The 14,068-nt window shown below is 44.4% G+C and overlaps 1 protein-coding gene across 1 annotated transcript; it reads left to right on the forward strand.

Moving 5' to 3' along the window:
• The first annotated feature begins 6,176 nt into the window (after positions 1-6,176).
• On the forward strand, positions 6,177-13,842 carry LOC104041849 (myosin regulatory light chain 2, smooth muscle minor isoform). Its single transcript, XM_064442931.1, has 4 exons — positions 6,177-6,316; positions 11,804-12,001; positions 12,176-12,337; positions 13,341-13,842. The coding sequence occupies exons 2-4, from the start codon at positions 11,818-11,820 to the stop codon at positions 13,511-13,513; spliced, it is 519 nt and encodes a 172-aa protein (XP_064299001.1). The 5' UTR covers positions 6,177-6,316; positions 11,804-11,817; the 3' UTR covers positions 13,514-13,842.
• Positions 13,843-14,068: the final 226 nt, after the last annotated feature.

The raw sequence follows: 14,068 nt of genomic DNA on the forward strand, positions 1-14,068 counted from the left end.
AAGGATAGCATCCTTAGAGCTTTGTGAAGCTGGGTTTAATTTGCTCTGTTTGTTTGCTCATTTTTTCGTTGTAATTTGTTTGTTCAGTGTGTCCATGTCCTCATTTCCTCAATTCTTGATTAAAAGGGTTCATAAACTATGAGCTCTCCATTGGCTTTCAGGTTTGAATGAAACTCACCCCAAATCTCATTTTTTACAGCTCTTGGCCTAATCTAGAATATTTGTTTTCATATACTTTCCAAACACTTGAGTGTATTTTTCAACCCAGATTTATTAAAAATATCCTTTCAGCCTGTTCTAAATTCATTCCAGATTCAGAAGAAGATTTGCAAACCTTGTTCAAATGGTAGGTCAGCTCTGGCTCATCACGCTTACACAGGTACCTCTGCTGAAAACAAGGAGACTGGTTTTGTTATACAAGCAGAAAACATATTTATCATAGGTGTTGTTGATTACTATGATGTTGTACCTGTTATTGCATTTGCGATTTTGATGGCAACACCATAAACCAAAATTATTTTCATCCCAGAAAAAAAAAAAATATTCGGGATTTTCATAAAATGAATACACTGATTCCCAGGCTGTTCTGAAACCAGAGAGACTGTTCAGGGTGTCATCACAGGTGAAGCCGTGATGTCAGGGTTCACAGAGCTTCAACAGCTGTGATAAACCAAGCTCTCAGGAAAGCTTCTGACACAAACAGAGCCTGGAGATGCTTCTGTAAGTTTCTGGTGATTGGGAAAAAGCAATTAACAGCTGTGAAGCAAAGAGGGGATACCATAGCAAGGCAGACCCCCACTTTGTAAAGCAGCCAGCAGTTTATCTCGGTAAAGGTGGGCAGACACTCGCTACAGGCATTTGAGGAACTCAGAAGTACCCCAAATGTCACCCCGGAGCCTGTGGCACTTGTAGGGTTTTGCCCTTTCCTTTTCCAGGCCGCAGCAGGATAGGATTTAGCCCCAAAACGATTTAATGTCATTTTACAGCGTCCTCTCCTGCCTGTGGTGGTACCGGACCTCGTCTGTCTGTCTCTGTCTCTCTCTCTCTGTCTGTTCCTGTCTGTCTGTGTCTGTCCTCCCCAAAAGAGGAGCTCCCCTTGCTGGTGACAGCTGGGACGGGAGCTGCTTGCTTCCATCACAGGTGGCTTGTAGCGACACAAACGTGCCCAGCTCAAGGTCAGAATTAAAAATCAAAGTGAACAAATCATCCTCAGCCTCCCCAGAGCCTGAAAGCAGGCAGCAGCAGGGCTCTGGTGCGGGTTTCTGGCAGTGGAGCAAGAAAGGAGCTGCTGGGAGGATGGACTCTGAGCCCAGATGCACGGTGCTGGGATGCCTCAGATGTGGATGGAGTTTCTGTGTCCCAGACTTTGAAAGGACAGTAAGGAAAGGTAGCAGACTACTGCTGTAAGTAGTAGAGACAGAAATAGAGTAGGGTAGAAACAGACATCTTCCTCCTGGAGGAAGGCACAATGGTAAGAGCTATTTCATCTTAAACCTAGTAGTCAACAGCTACCAGGGAAAGAAATAGCCTGGAAAAAATAAAACATTTATAGCACAAGACATATATAAATTACAGGATAAAGATTACAATAGGAGCTTGACAAACGAAGGAATGCTGCTGCGGAGAGCGGGGATGTCCTGCCTGCCAACCAGGGAAGCCTGGGAGTGCGGTGGGAACGTGGCCGTGCTGCTTGCGAACCCAATCTGCTCACACAGCATCCGCATCGGCTTTGTGCACCCCCAGTCACTGCACAACCTGTATAACCTGCCCACAGATAAGTAAGGTGTGAGAGAAGCTGACACAGAGCAGAATGGGCATAGGGGATGGATGGGCTGCTATTCCTTTCACTTCCAGGCCTTGCAATGCCCAGTGCATGGCCCGGCTGCTTGCATTCCACCTTAGAGCCAGGTTTCGTCCCAAAACGAAAGGACAAATCTACTTCACACGTAATACAACTGTGCAAAATGGCAGAGAGATGCACTTGCAAGATTAAAAAGAAGAGAATATTGCAGAGATGTTCAAACTAAAAATGTTCCTGTAGCACTGAACATGGCTGGGGAAAATGTAATGTGGCCTGGGAAGAAAGAAATGTAGCAGAAAGAAGTCTCTGGGAAGAGCAAGATAAATATAAGATCTAATGTCATCCACCATACTGTGATCAAAGGTAACTGTATTTTTAACCATTACTTCGTAGTTATTTGCTGTTCAGCAAGACCAGAGGACTAACTCACTACATGGACACAGCTATTCAGTGTGGAAAGCCCACCACAGTGCTCTTTTTTAACACTTCAGACACTTTGGCCATTACTCTTCCACATGCTGTTGCTCACAGCCTCATGGTGTGGGAGAACAGCAGCTCGGCTTAGAGAGCACTTTGTTTGGTCTATTGTCAAGTGTGTTGATGTCACTTTGCATTTTCAAACTATTTCTTTACTTCAGCTGTGAGTGGGACGTCCGAGTTGTGCAGGAAGCAAACAGACAATACGGATAAAGCAGCCCAGCCTGCACAGAGTGAGCAAGCAGCAGCACCTCTGACTTCTCCCCAGGCACATCTTCACGGGTCCGTGAGGTGCATGGCCATATTCCCATGCTAGGAATTCCCTGGGAACAGCACTGCCAGGCCCACAACGTGGCACCCGCCTTCCACGTGCTGCTGTCAGCGGGAGTTGCACTGTTTAAATAAACTTACATTATTCACTGTAGCGTGGAAGGTGTGTATTGATTGCTGGAATTGGCGACAAGTTAGAGCACGTTACTTCTTTCCTGACTGTCAGTATTGGCAATTCCCAGAATGTAACTGTAGTCCTGCTTCCTTGGTTTATTTTATTTAGTAGTCTGACTATACTATTGTTTGTATAACTGAATATCATGAAATAATATATTATCTTGACTTTTGCTGCAAATGTATTAAGCTACTACTATTACTACTATTATTACTCTTATATTTTATTTTGTTATTGTTATTATTTAGTTACTTTGGTAATTGTTTTATTTCTAGACAAAGATAGTAAAACATTTGAAAAGCATTGGACATATTGCTAAATTTGACATATGGTTAGAGTAGGTAAATCATCTACTGGAGGGCAGTGCTTAGCTTTGGTTTCTTCGAATGCTCTAGGTGTCACTGAGTTGTTTCGGTTTGTTTTTTTTTTAATGAAGCATGAGCTTCATTGAATTATGCACTTCGTTAAAGTATCCTTCTCCCAGTAAGATACATCCTCACAGAGGAGACACACTGACGAGGAGGTGTGACATTCTGGCCCTTTACTTCCGTATGGCCAGGATTTTGCTGGCTGCACACTCTTCTTGGTAAATTGATATAATTCATTTAGACATGCCGTTGCCAGCCTGGATTGCAATATGATAATTTCCATGGAGGGGAATCGTATTGTATGCAAGTGGAAAATACCAGTCTACATGCAGAATAAGGTATTACTGAGAGTGAGAAGTTCCCCAAAAGCATACAGAAAGCAGCAGTGGAGATCCTCGCAACAGTGGAGCGTGAAAAGACACAGAAGATGCAAACCACGATGATGCCAGTGACCGAGCAAGCCCAGGAAGGCAGACCCTTCCCCAAACAAGCCACCGCAGAGGAGTTCTCAGGCAGATTGCCTGTCAGCTAAGTGAGGCGTGTGGTTGCTCCGTTAATAGTGTATTTACTGCAATGAGACCATACATGCATACAAAAGAGACAACAACCAAGAAGGATTAGCCTGTCTAGCATATATTCAAGGCTGAGTTTACAAGCAGCCTTGGAAAATTTCCTCCTTTAGGGACCTCTGGCCTCTGAGGAAGCAGCAGGTAAGTCACTTTAAAGTAAATATTATTTAGGTGTCCAAAGATTGGAAGTTCATAAGCGTTTTGGAAGCATGCAAGCTTCTAAATCCCATCGAAGGTAAGACTCCGAAACTACTTATGGAATATCCTTTTACATTCTCATCTGGAGCCTTTGCGTATCGCTGGTTGTTCAGCCCACCTGTGCTTCAGTTTCACCATCTGTAAAGTGGAACTCATGACGCTTTTATACTGGCTAAAGAAGTTTAATGAGAGCTAATGAAGAGGAGTGTTAGAAACAAACAATGCATTTTTTTATAACTGCTTAATTATTTTTTTTCCTAGAAACAGGATTGCTCTTCATGAATCATTATTACTGCCATCTGCATTTCTTAAAGATGCCTGAAATCTAGTAAGTCTCTAAATTTCTCCGTTTCTCCAAATAGAAGGTTGCACACCTTTTCCCATGAAGAAATGATTCAGAAAAAGATCTTATGAAAGGTCAATGGGCAATAAGGCAAACTCACCTATGGTAATTTAGAGTATAGACTGAAGTCCTCCATGGTTAGTCAACATATTAAGTATTGCTCATTATGTTAAATATTAAACCTGGCTGTTACTCATATCCAGACACTTCAGACAGAGATCTCAGGTGTGAAGGCTCATTCTGACATGTTAATTTTGCACACTTTAGCCTTTGATTTTTCTTTTATTAGTACATTTTTCATTATTTCAATTTTGGGTAAGCTAAAAAATTATTTTAGAACAGGTCATTAAAATAAATATACTTATAAATCATTGAGTTAATATAAGTTCTGAAGGAAAAAATTAGGAAATCGTTATCGAGTATTATTCATTTCATTGGTGGTTAAAAATACAACCTCTAACGTAGATAAAGATTCCCCTTCCTGCTCTTATCAAGGCTAACACTGCTAAATTACATGTCAATTTTGCCACTGACTCCAGCAGTAGAAGTATTGGACTCTAGAAACATAAGAAACAAAGATTGAAAAAAGTGGCTCAGAACAGGCACGATTTTTGTACGCAGCACAGGGAACGACACATTTCCGCATTGTCGCCTCAGCTCCAGGTTGCCTCAGGTTGTCTCAGCTTCCACGGTGTAGTTGCTCTGCGACAGAAACGCCTGCGCTTGGGGTCAGGCGCTACCTGTCACGGTGCAGAAGCCTCATTCCAAGCGGGCGGCCTGTGGCCAGGAGATGTGAGAGAAACTACTCCGCTTCCCTATAAATGAAAAATACCCCAGCAGCACCAGCGACAGGGGAAACGATGCAAGCGGCTCTCCTTTGACTCGGCAGCCGAGCAGAGGAGATGCTCCCCCGAGCCACGCTCTCACCCCCACCCTTCTCTCGGCCGGCCAGGGTACCCCCTGGGAGGCACAGCCTGGCTGCTGCACCTCCCGTTCATGCAGTGCAGTTTATTTCCCTCCGTAAGGTCAGAAATACAGGTAATCTCTCACCGTTTTCACAAACTATGTGAGAATTGAGTACACCCGAGGCCTCCAGCCACCTGTTACACCTGCTGGCATCGGCTGAGGCAGGTAAGAATTAGTGCGGGATGGGGTGACGTATGGGCGACAAACCAGCACAAGCCCTTTTACTTGGGAAACCAGGCCAGATGCGCAGCCTTACAGCCTCCGGACCCACGACGGGCGAGGAATTAGCTGGCTAATAACAGCCTTCCAGATGCATCAGCTCCCTCCGCTGTTGCGAGGTGCCACCTCCTGAGAGCGTGCGACAGCGTAATGAAGCGTATTTTTACGTTTTATTGGCTGGTGACCGGCTGCCCCCGCGCCGCCACCGCGCTGCCCTGGAGATTCACAGTCAAGAGGGAGCATGATTTCGTTTTATGTCGGAAAATGGGAAGAGTTGAGGTCTGTGACGCCTTATGAGACAACTGTAACCGTAAGTACAAAGAGGCCCGCGGGAAGGCGGTTGCGGGCGGTTGGGAGGGGCAGTTTTGGGGCCGGTGTGAGGCGAGGGGAGGTGGGAGACGCGCGGCCCCCCGGCCGCGGAGGCCGGCCCCGCCCTCCCCGGCCCCACCGCGCCCCGCCCCGCCCCGCCCCGTCCCGCCCGTCGCCGCGAGGCGGGCGAGCAGGAAACTCCCGCCGTTGCCTTACAAGGGCAGGCACGGCGCTGCCCCCGCCCCCGCCTCTGGAATGCGGTGACCGCACCGCGCTGCACCAACGCTCCGCTCCCCGGCGGGGGGAGGGGAGGCGACAGAGGCCGAGCCCGGGACCTTGGCCTCATCCCCACCCAGGACGGCAGAGACCCCTGAGGGGAGGCGCGAAGCAGACCTTCACCGCGGGATTCCTCCTTGCATGGGTGGTGCCGCCGAAGCGACGAGACTCGTCGTCACCCCCACCACCCTCCCCGCCGCGCGAATGGTCTCGTCCCCGTCTTCCTTCCTCTGTGCCGGCGGGGCGGCGGCCGCTCGCTCTCCGGAAGCGCTGTTGCCGCGGCCGTTCCTGCTGCCGTTGATCGCCCGCCGCGCTCGGACGAGGACCCTCTGCCGTAGCCGCCGGGTGAGGCGGGGCCGCCGCCAGCGCGGGGGGAGAGAGGGGAGGGGGGCCTCCTGGCGGGGCCTGGAGCCAGGGGCAGGCGGGCGGGGGGCGGGGCCGCCTGAGGAGCCGGCCGGGGGTCGCTTGCGGCGTCCCCTCGCCGCTGACGGGCCCGGCCGGAGCCGCGGGTGGTGCGGGGACGGGGAGGGACATGCCCTACCCCGGTGGTGCCCCGCCTCGCCAGCCGGGGCAGGCGATGGGCCGTGCCCGTAGGCACCGGCACCCCGCGGGGCTCGGATCGGCCGCCTTCCGGCCGCATCGATCCCCCGCAGCCGTTTCCTCGCCGTTGCTGGAGCATGGGAAGGGCTGGTCCGGCCTCCGGCGGCTGGAGGAGGCTGAGGTAGCAGGGGAGGTCGTGAGTCCGTCCTTTCCTGCTTACGTTTTGAAACGGTTACGGCCGAAACAGAGCAACTGGGGACAGTTCATAGTGATTTCCATTCTCTAACTTGCGGACAGAGGATTTGTTGAGTCACAAAAACTAGGTGTTGAGGCAGGTTTGAGTCCTGTACAAGCCTTTAGGAAAACTTATGAACGAGGAGTGTATATGGGTGGTTTTTGAGACTAGGTGAGATGGCATAGGGTATTTTGTTCAAAGTGTAATCTGCTCTTTATTGAGCGTTGGCACAGATCTGCTGGAGTGCGTTGGTCTTATCGTCTCTTCCTGGTGGTGGTGGTGGTACCTGATGCCGTAACTGATTGCATGGACAGAACTTGGGATTTAGCTTTGAGGCTGACTTTTGAATTTGGTGATTGAAGAGAAGGTGGCTGTTATATCTTAGTTTAATAAAGTTCCCCAAAAATTGGCAGTGTTAAAATATTCAGTACAGTACTAAATTTTATCTGGAGACTTTCCTGGGTCTGTGTTTTCTGTTGGGGAAGGGTTGGGTTTCAGTTTTTTGTTTTTCGTTTGTGGTTTGGTTTTTTTGTTTTGTTTTTTTTTTTTATTATTATTTTTGAGTGATAAACATTTGCAGTCAGAAAACCACTGTTGGAACACGAGGCTGTTCCCTGAAGCATAACTTCCGGCCACTGCCTCTAAACTTGCACCACTGTTAGTGGGTTGTAAAGTTTTGTACCTTATTGTCTGACTCAAGCTCTTTAGTTGCTTGGTTTTGTCTCCTAGGGTTTATCGTTTTCCCAGAGGTAAGGAGTGTAATGACTTCCTGTGCTTCTGTAGTTTGGTATCCGTTGCTGCTGCTCGACTAAGCAAATGAATGTATATGTACAAGCAGCACAGGAGCAGCATAGTGCTATTACTATGTCTCTAGTCCAATGGGTACAACTTACTGTTTTTAATATGTGAAAATCTTCCTAAATAAAGGTTACGTTTTTTGAAATACTTTATGGTAAGTCTTGCAGGCAAGATCTTAAGTTAGAAGTTTCTTGAACAGTTTCCAAAACGAGGCCCAGACCATTCAGTGCATCATAGTGTTAAACAACAGACTAAACCTGCCTGTTATGACTTGTACTATCTAATGTGAAGCATTTCCACTTTTTATCTGCTGAAATTCTTCTATTTTCAGGCTATACTTACCCTATTTCAATTACAAAATCATGATTATTTTTTTTTAATAAAAATGACCTGGTGGATTTCTCATCTGAAATACTGTTTTCTCTAGAACTAGTGGGTCCAGTGCTTGACTCAGATGAGGTTAGTTCTTGCTTGTTACGTCATTCACTGTTGTACACAAAGAGATAATACTAAGTGTAAACACTTGGAACTTTTTCATTGTAAATTGATCTCTTTGGCTAACTGGATTGATGTGCTTGTTTTTCTGAACATGTTCTAATTTATCACCCTCTTTCTAATAGTTTTCCACCGTTGGGTGCAGTATTTCGTAGAATCATTTAGGTTGCAAAAGACCTTTAAGATTATCAAGTCCAACCATCAACCTCACACTGCCAAGTCCACCACTAAACCATGTCCCTAAGCCCCACATCTGCATGTTTTTTAAATACCTCCAGGGATGGTGACTCAAAAACTTCCCTGGGTGGCCTGTTCCAGTGCTTGACAACCTTTTCAGTGAAGACATTTTTCCTAATATCCAATCTAAACCTCCCCTGATGCAACTTGAGGCCATTTCCTCTTGTCCTATCGCTTGTTACCTGGGAGATCAACACCCACCTACCTAAAACCCCTTTTCAGGTAGTTGTAAAGAGTGAGAAGGCCTCCCCTCAGCCTCCTCTTCTCCAGGCTAAACAATCCCAGTTCCCTCAGCTGCTCCTCATAAGACTTTCTCTCCAGACCCTTCACCAGCTTCGTTGCCCTTCTCTGGACATGCTCCAGCAACTCAGCGTCTTCCTTGTACTGAGGGGCTCAAAACTGAACATAGTATTTGAGTTGCGGCCTCACCGATGCGGAGTACAGGGGCACGATCACTTCCCTACTCCTGCTGGCCACACTATTCCTGATACAAGCCAGGATGCTGTTGGCCTTCTCGGCCACCTGGGCAAACTGCTGGCTTCTGTCCAGCCAGCAGTCAGCCAGCACGCCCAGGTCCTTTTCCACCAGGCAGCTCCAGCCACTCCTCCCCAAGCCTGTAGCGCTGCCTCAGGTTGTTGCGACCCAGGTGCAGGACCTGGCACTTGGCCTTGTTGAGCCTTGTACAGTTGACTTCGGCCCATTGATCCAGCCTGTCCAGATCCTGCTGTAGAGCCTTCCTACCCTCAAGCAGATCAACACTCCTACTCAGCTTGGTGTCATCTGCAAACTTACTGAGGGTGCACTCAATCCCCTCATCCAGATCATTGATATTAAAGAGAACTGGTCCCACTGCTGAGCCCTGGGGAGCACCACTTGTGACCAGTCACCAACTGGATTTAACTCAATTCGCCACCACTTTTTAGGCCCAGACAGACAGTATTTTACCATTTCAGGCATACCTGCACCAAACTTGGGCTGAAAGGCACTACAGTCTTAGACACGATATGCAGGCTGACAGTCTTTTCAAGTGAAAGTCATGTATTCTGTATGGCTGCCTCCCAAGCCTGGTTGAGAGAAACTTAGAAAATAGTAATGCAAGCATTGGCAAATTTTCATCTTCTCTAGTACAGTATTCTGATATGGCAATCTTCTGAAACAGAATTAGAAACAAACAGGCTTCCTTCCTACCATGTGTAGCTACAGTCAGCAGTAGTCTCCTTTTGTTACCTCTTCTCAATTTGGATTGAAGTATACTTGAGGGAATTGCAGGTAGTGGCTTGCCGGGAGCGCTGCCTTGCAGCACATGCAAAGTAAACTTTTTTGTTTAATTTGAATAGGCCATATCCTGAAAACTATGAATTATTTCAGAGATCAGTTATTAACAGAGATTGTTTGACTCTATTCTAGGTAGTGGAACTTTTAATCAATAATTGAGTTTTGCAGTAACTTGCATGAGTGTGTTTACAGAGGTAAGAAAATGACTGAGGTTATGCACAACACTTGACTGTAGCTTGAAAGCAAGCTACCTTTATTGTCAGCTGTCTTCATAAATATCTAGATGTCAGGAGTTCATATTTATTTGTTGAAGTGTTGTTGGAGGCCAGACATCTCAGATAGCCTGTGGTTAGTGAATGCAATGAAGAGAACTTCAGTTCTCACAGTTGAATGATGCACAGTTGCATTTCATAGGCTATTTTTAGTTCAGGACATAATGGGTTTTTGTATACGTCAGAAGAATGTTGTATATGCACGGAGGATTTAAAAGTGTGGAATTAGCAAGGGAAATCAGTTACACTCTTTGTAGACAGACTGAGAAGGACGTAACCATGGAATATCCTTTTATGATCCAGATGCTTGGTTCAGCATGTCATGTGTCTGATACAAAGCAAGGTAAAATGTCTTTCCTTTAATTAAAAACAAAAAAACCTAACTGCTTTTTGCCTGAAAATTGGATTGGCTGACCATGTAAGGGATTTACTTTGCTTAATTTTACTCCTTTTTTTTTTTTTGTTAAAGGATGAATCCAAGTTAGTGACTTCAGTCTTGCTTTTCAGGAGTCTGACAGATAGTAGTAACTTTGAGCAAACTATCTAAGAAACCCATAGAACTGTGCTGTGACTCTGATTTAGAATTGCATTTCTGACCAGATAATTTTTTAAAATTACAAAATTAATACTGATTGTAAATTTCAAAATATTGGCATTCTTGTGTCTACAGGTGAAACTTAAATTTATCCTCTTTCATGGCACTTGATGCAGGTGCTTCCTGTCAAATTCAAAATTGAGGATGGAAGGAATCTGGTTTGCATAATGCTTGGTTTGGGCATAATAAAAGATTATAGCAGCATGGATTGCTTGCATTAGATAAAACTAAGGCACAGAGGTGTACAAGACTTTTAGAAACAACTTTAAAAGGGTCTACCTTACTTTGATCCAATAGCAATGATGAGGTCTTTGTGTTTGCATTTCAGTGAATGACTCAGCTTTTTGTGTTTGTACTGTCAACCATAGTTGAACAGTATATGTTTCTTCGCAGCTAAAAGGAAGCAGCTAACTTGAAAGTCTCACTTCTACCCTTATATTACTGTTAAAACATGGAAACTACCACATTTCTCTCTTCATTTGACACCTCAAGGGAAACAATGAAATTAGTATGTTTGTGATACATGAAACTCCATAAAGATTCTGTAAGAATATATAAATGTTTTAAAAGGTTGATAACTTAAAAGAAACAATCCAGATTTTTAGAACTGTTATGTCAATTAATTTAAAAGAGTACGCTTGCATTTGTGTGTATAGTATGTAATAGTTCCACTGTGTAAGAGAATAGCAATGTAGTGCTTCTGAACCACGTCAGTGTCCTTTTTCTAACACCACGATCCTCTAGTTGGCTTTGATGAAAGCATTGCAGTAGGAGCTCTTTGGCAGATCTCTCTCCCAGTCCCTGTGCCATCCAATGATTTTCACAAAAACCATGAGGCTCTTGTCAGAAACATTCTGTGTCCTGAAAATCCTACTGCTCTTTTAACAGCAGCTATTCTAACAAAATGCTATTCAGAGCCTAAAATACTTTCTCTTCCTCCATCCCCCAAATATTAGTTGAGCATGCGGCTTGATTTATTTAACCGCTATATACTGTGCTATGTTGGCAGCCCATATCCTCCTATGTGGTAGGTCAACAGTGCCTCCTAAACTGCTAAGTATGTAGTTGTCTTCATTTGTGGGTGATGCAGATAGGGTATTGAATTGATAATTCAAGCACTGAGTTTCAGGAACTATGATTTGATTAGTTTTTCAGTGTAGCCTGCTATGGGCCTACAGTGCCAGTCTCTGAATCCTGGAAGGCATTATGCTTGATAGCAAATGAAGTCCATATGAAAGAAAATAGAGCAAGAACTATTAAAATAAATGTATACTTTGGGGTACTTGCTTAAACATGAATTTTATATCTCTCTATGCATCTCTCAGTCAAGGACTTGTAATCTGATTTAATAAGGCTAAATCTTGGACATGTTTCTGTCTCTCTAGAACCAACAGCCAACATGTCTAGCAAAAGGGCAAAGACGAAGACCACCAAGAAGCGCCCTCAGCGTGCCACTTCCAATGTATTCGCAATGTTTGATCAGTCGCAGATCCAAGAATTCAAGGAGGCCTTCAACATGATCGACCAGAACAGGGATGGCTTCATTGACAAAGAGGACTTGCACGATATGCTCGCCTCCCTTGGTAATGTCGCTTTGCTGTTTATGGTTGCCAAGGAAATTCACGCTGTTGTAATGAAGATGTTGAGTTTGGGATAGCGTAGGAGAGGTGTCTCAGTTTGTGTTATGCTCTTCAGATTACTTTTTCTTTTAGTGTGAAAGCTAAACCAGCTTTAGCTAAAGCTGCCTTTATTTGCAGGAAAGAATCCAACGGATGAATACCTAGATGCCATGATGAATGAGGCTCCAGGCCCCATAAACTTCACAATGTTCCTCACAATGTTTGGAGAGAAGTTAAATGGCACCGATCCAGAAGACGTCATCAGGAATGCTTTTGCTTGCTTTGATGAAGAAGCAACAGGTACGTGGGCAAAATAACAGTGTGTGTATTATTTCTACTTAGTTTTATAACAATAAATACTTGTATTCATAGAGTGGTGATGAATTTTTAAGCTCTAAAATTGGTTTCTGCAAACTAAAAATCATGCCATATATCCTCAGCAGTTGAAGTTACTTTTTCAAACACTATAAAACTTAAAATCCCTTGCTCAAGACAGGAGAAAGGAGAACAAGATGCTGATTGGGAACCAGGGTCTTAAATTTTTCCTAACTTCTAATTCAGCTTTGGGGCAACTCTTGTAAGGGGAATCCTTGTCTTCAAAGCTGTTGTGCTTTTCTGAAGAACTTGTTTTCTGTGAGCAGCTTGTATCAACCTTCCCTCTAAGCTGCATTTAAGGGAGAAGAAAATTAATACAACAAAAACCTTATGTGACTCACAAGGGTGCTGATAGAAGGAATCAGAAGTTATATGAGGTTGCTTGTTTAATAAACAATGTCAAAAATGTGTTCTTTGCAACCAATCTAGTAAATCTGAGTTTTGTCACTGATTTAAGATCAATTTAAAATCTTTGAAATATTTCAAACTCGCCTGTGTTTCATGGACGTGTTGAGCACTGGTACTCAAGTTCCATATTTTTTTTCTTTAGTGATTTTCATTAGGCATGCTCAGTTGTTAGAAGGCTGTCAGTGCTACTGGGAGTATAGCCCTGCTGTTGGGAAGAAGGTCCAGTATGCATGCTGACAAACTTGTATATTCTTTGAGACAACACGGGCAAATCATAAAATGGCCTTTACTTGAAGCAGTGAGAGCATGCATATTAACTAAGAGGCTTGACTTGATTGAACGCTTGTAATTATTTGGCAATGATAGTAATAGGATTTAATGGCTATGTTTTAATTTGGCAACAAAGACTGTAAGTGTCTTGAATTGAAACAAAGAATTTGAAGAAAGAAATTATCATCCATGTATTCGCAGATAAATACAAAATCTCTTTTTTCTTATGTCCTCTCACACTGTGTTCCAGGGTTCATCCAGGAAGACTACCTGCGCGAGCTGCTGACGACCATGGGGGACAGGTTCACGGATGAAGAGGTGGATGAGCTGTACAGAGAGGCGCCCATCGATAAAAAGGGCAATTTCAACTACATTGAATTCACGCGCATCCTGAAACACGGAGCGAAAGACAAGGATGACTGAGCAAGTCCCTGGATACCTGCAGATTACCTCTGCTTTACACTTAAGTTTTTTGAGGGTTTCTTCCTGATAGAACTTGTTGCATGCATTTAGCTTTACAGCTTTTGCCTTTCTCAATGTATTTATCTATTTCAGGCCATTTAGGCGCATTTGCACCTGTGTAATCAGACTGGAAGCGGGGAAAAATATTGTGAGGGAAAGGCTATGGGGACAAAGATCCACGGACCTTTGATAGCCCAGGAAAACAATCTCAGCATTTCTGGTTTAGCTGGATTTTTACATTTTTTTGTAATAAATGCCATTTTGAAATAAAGATTGCTATATAGATAAGATACCTCAAACTCTTTTGTGAAGAATGACGTTTCTATTCTGCATTTACAAATGCAGGTGTGCTAATTGTATTTCACTTGCAGTTGCAAATCAAGCTGGAAAACTAATTTTTGTAATGTTTTGTGCAGTTTCACACGGTTCTGAAAAGCTCCTAGCAGTGTGTGCTGGTGTCTTTAAAAATGCAGCTATACAAATCTCTTTACCTCGGGTTTCTGAAGTGGCATCTGA

The sequence above is a fragment of the Phalacrocorax carbo genome, chromosome 2 (assembly GCF_963921805.1).
Source record: "Phalacrocorax carbo chromosome 2, bPhaCar2.1, whole genome shotgun sequence".
Taxonomy (NCBI): Eukaryota; Metazoa; Chordata; class Aves; order Suliformes; family Phalacrocoracidae; genus Phalacrocorax; species Phalacrocorax carbo.

Excerpts from the sequence above, each read along its gene's own strand:
- LOC104041849 (XM_064442931.1), top strand. The coding sequence starts at position 11,818 with ATGTCTAGCAAAAGGGCAAAGACGAAGACCACCAAGAAGCGCCCTCAG. Across the intron at positions 12,002-12,175 it reads CGATATGCTCGCCTCCCTTG|GAAAGAATCCAACGGATGAA; the intron begins GTAATGTCGCTT and ends CTTTATTTGCAG. Across the intron at positions 12,338-13,340 it reads CTTTGATGAAGAAGCAACAG|GGTTCATCCAGGAAGACTAC; the intron begins GTACGTGGGCAA and ends ACTGTGTTCCAG.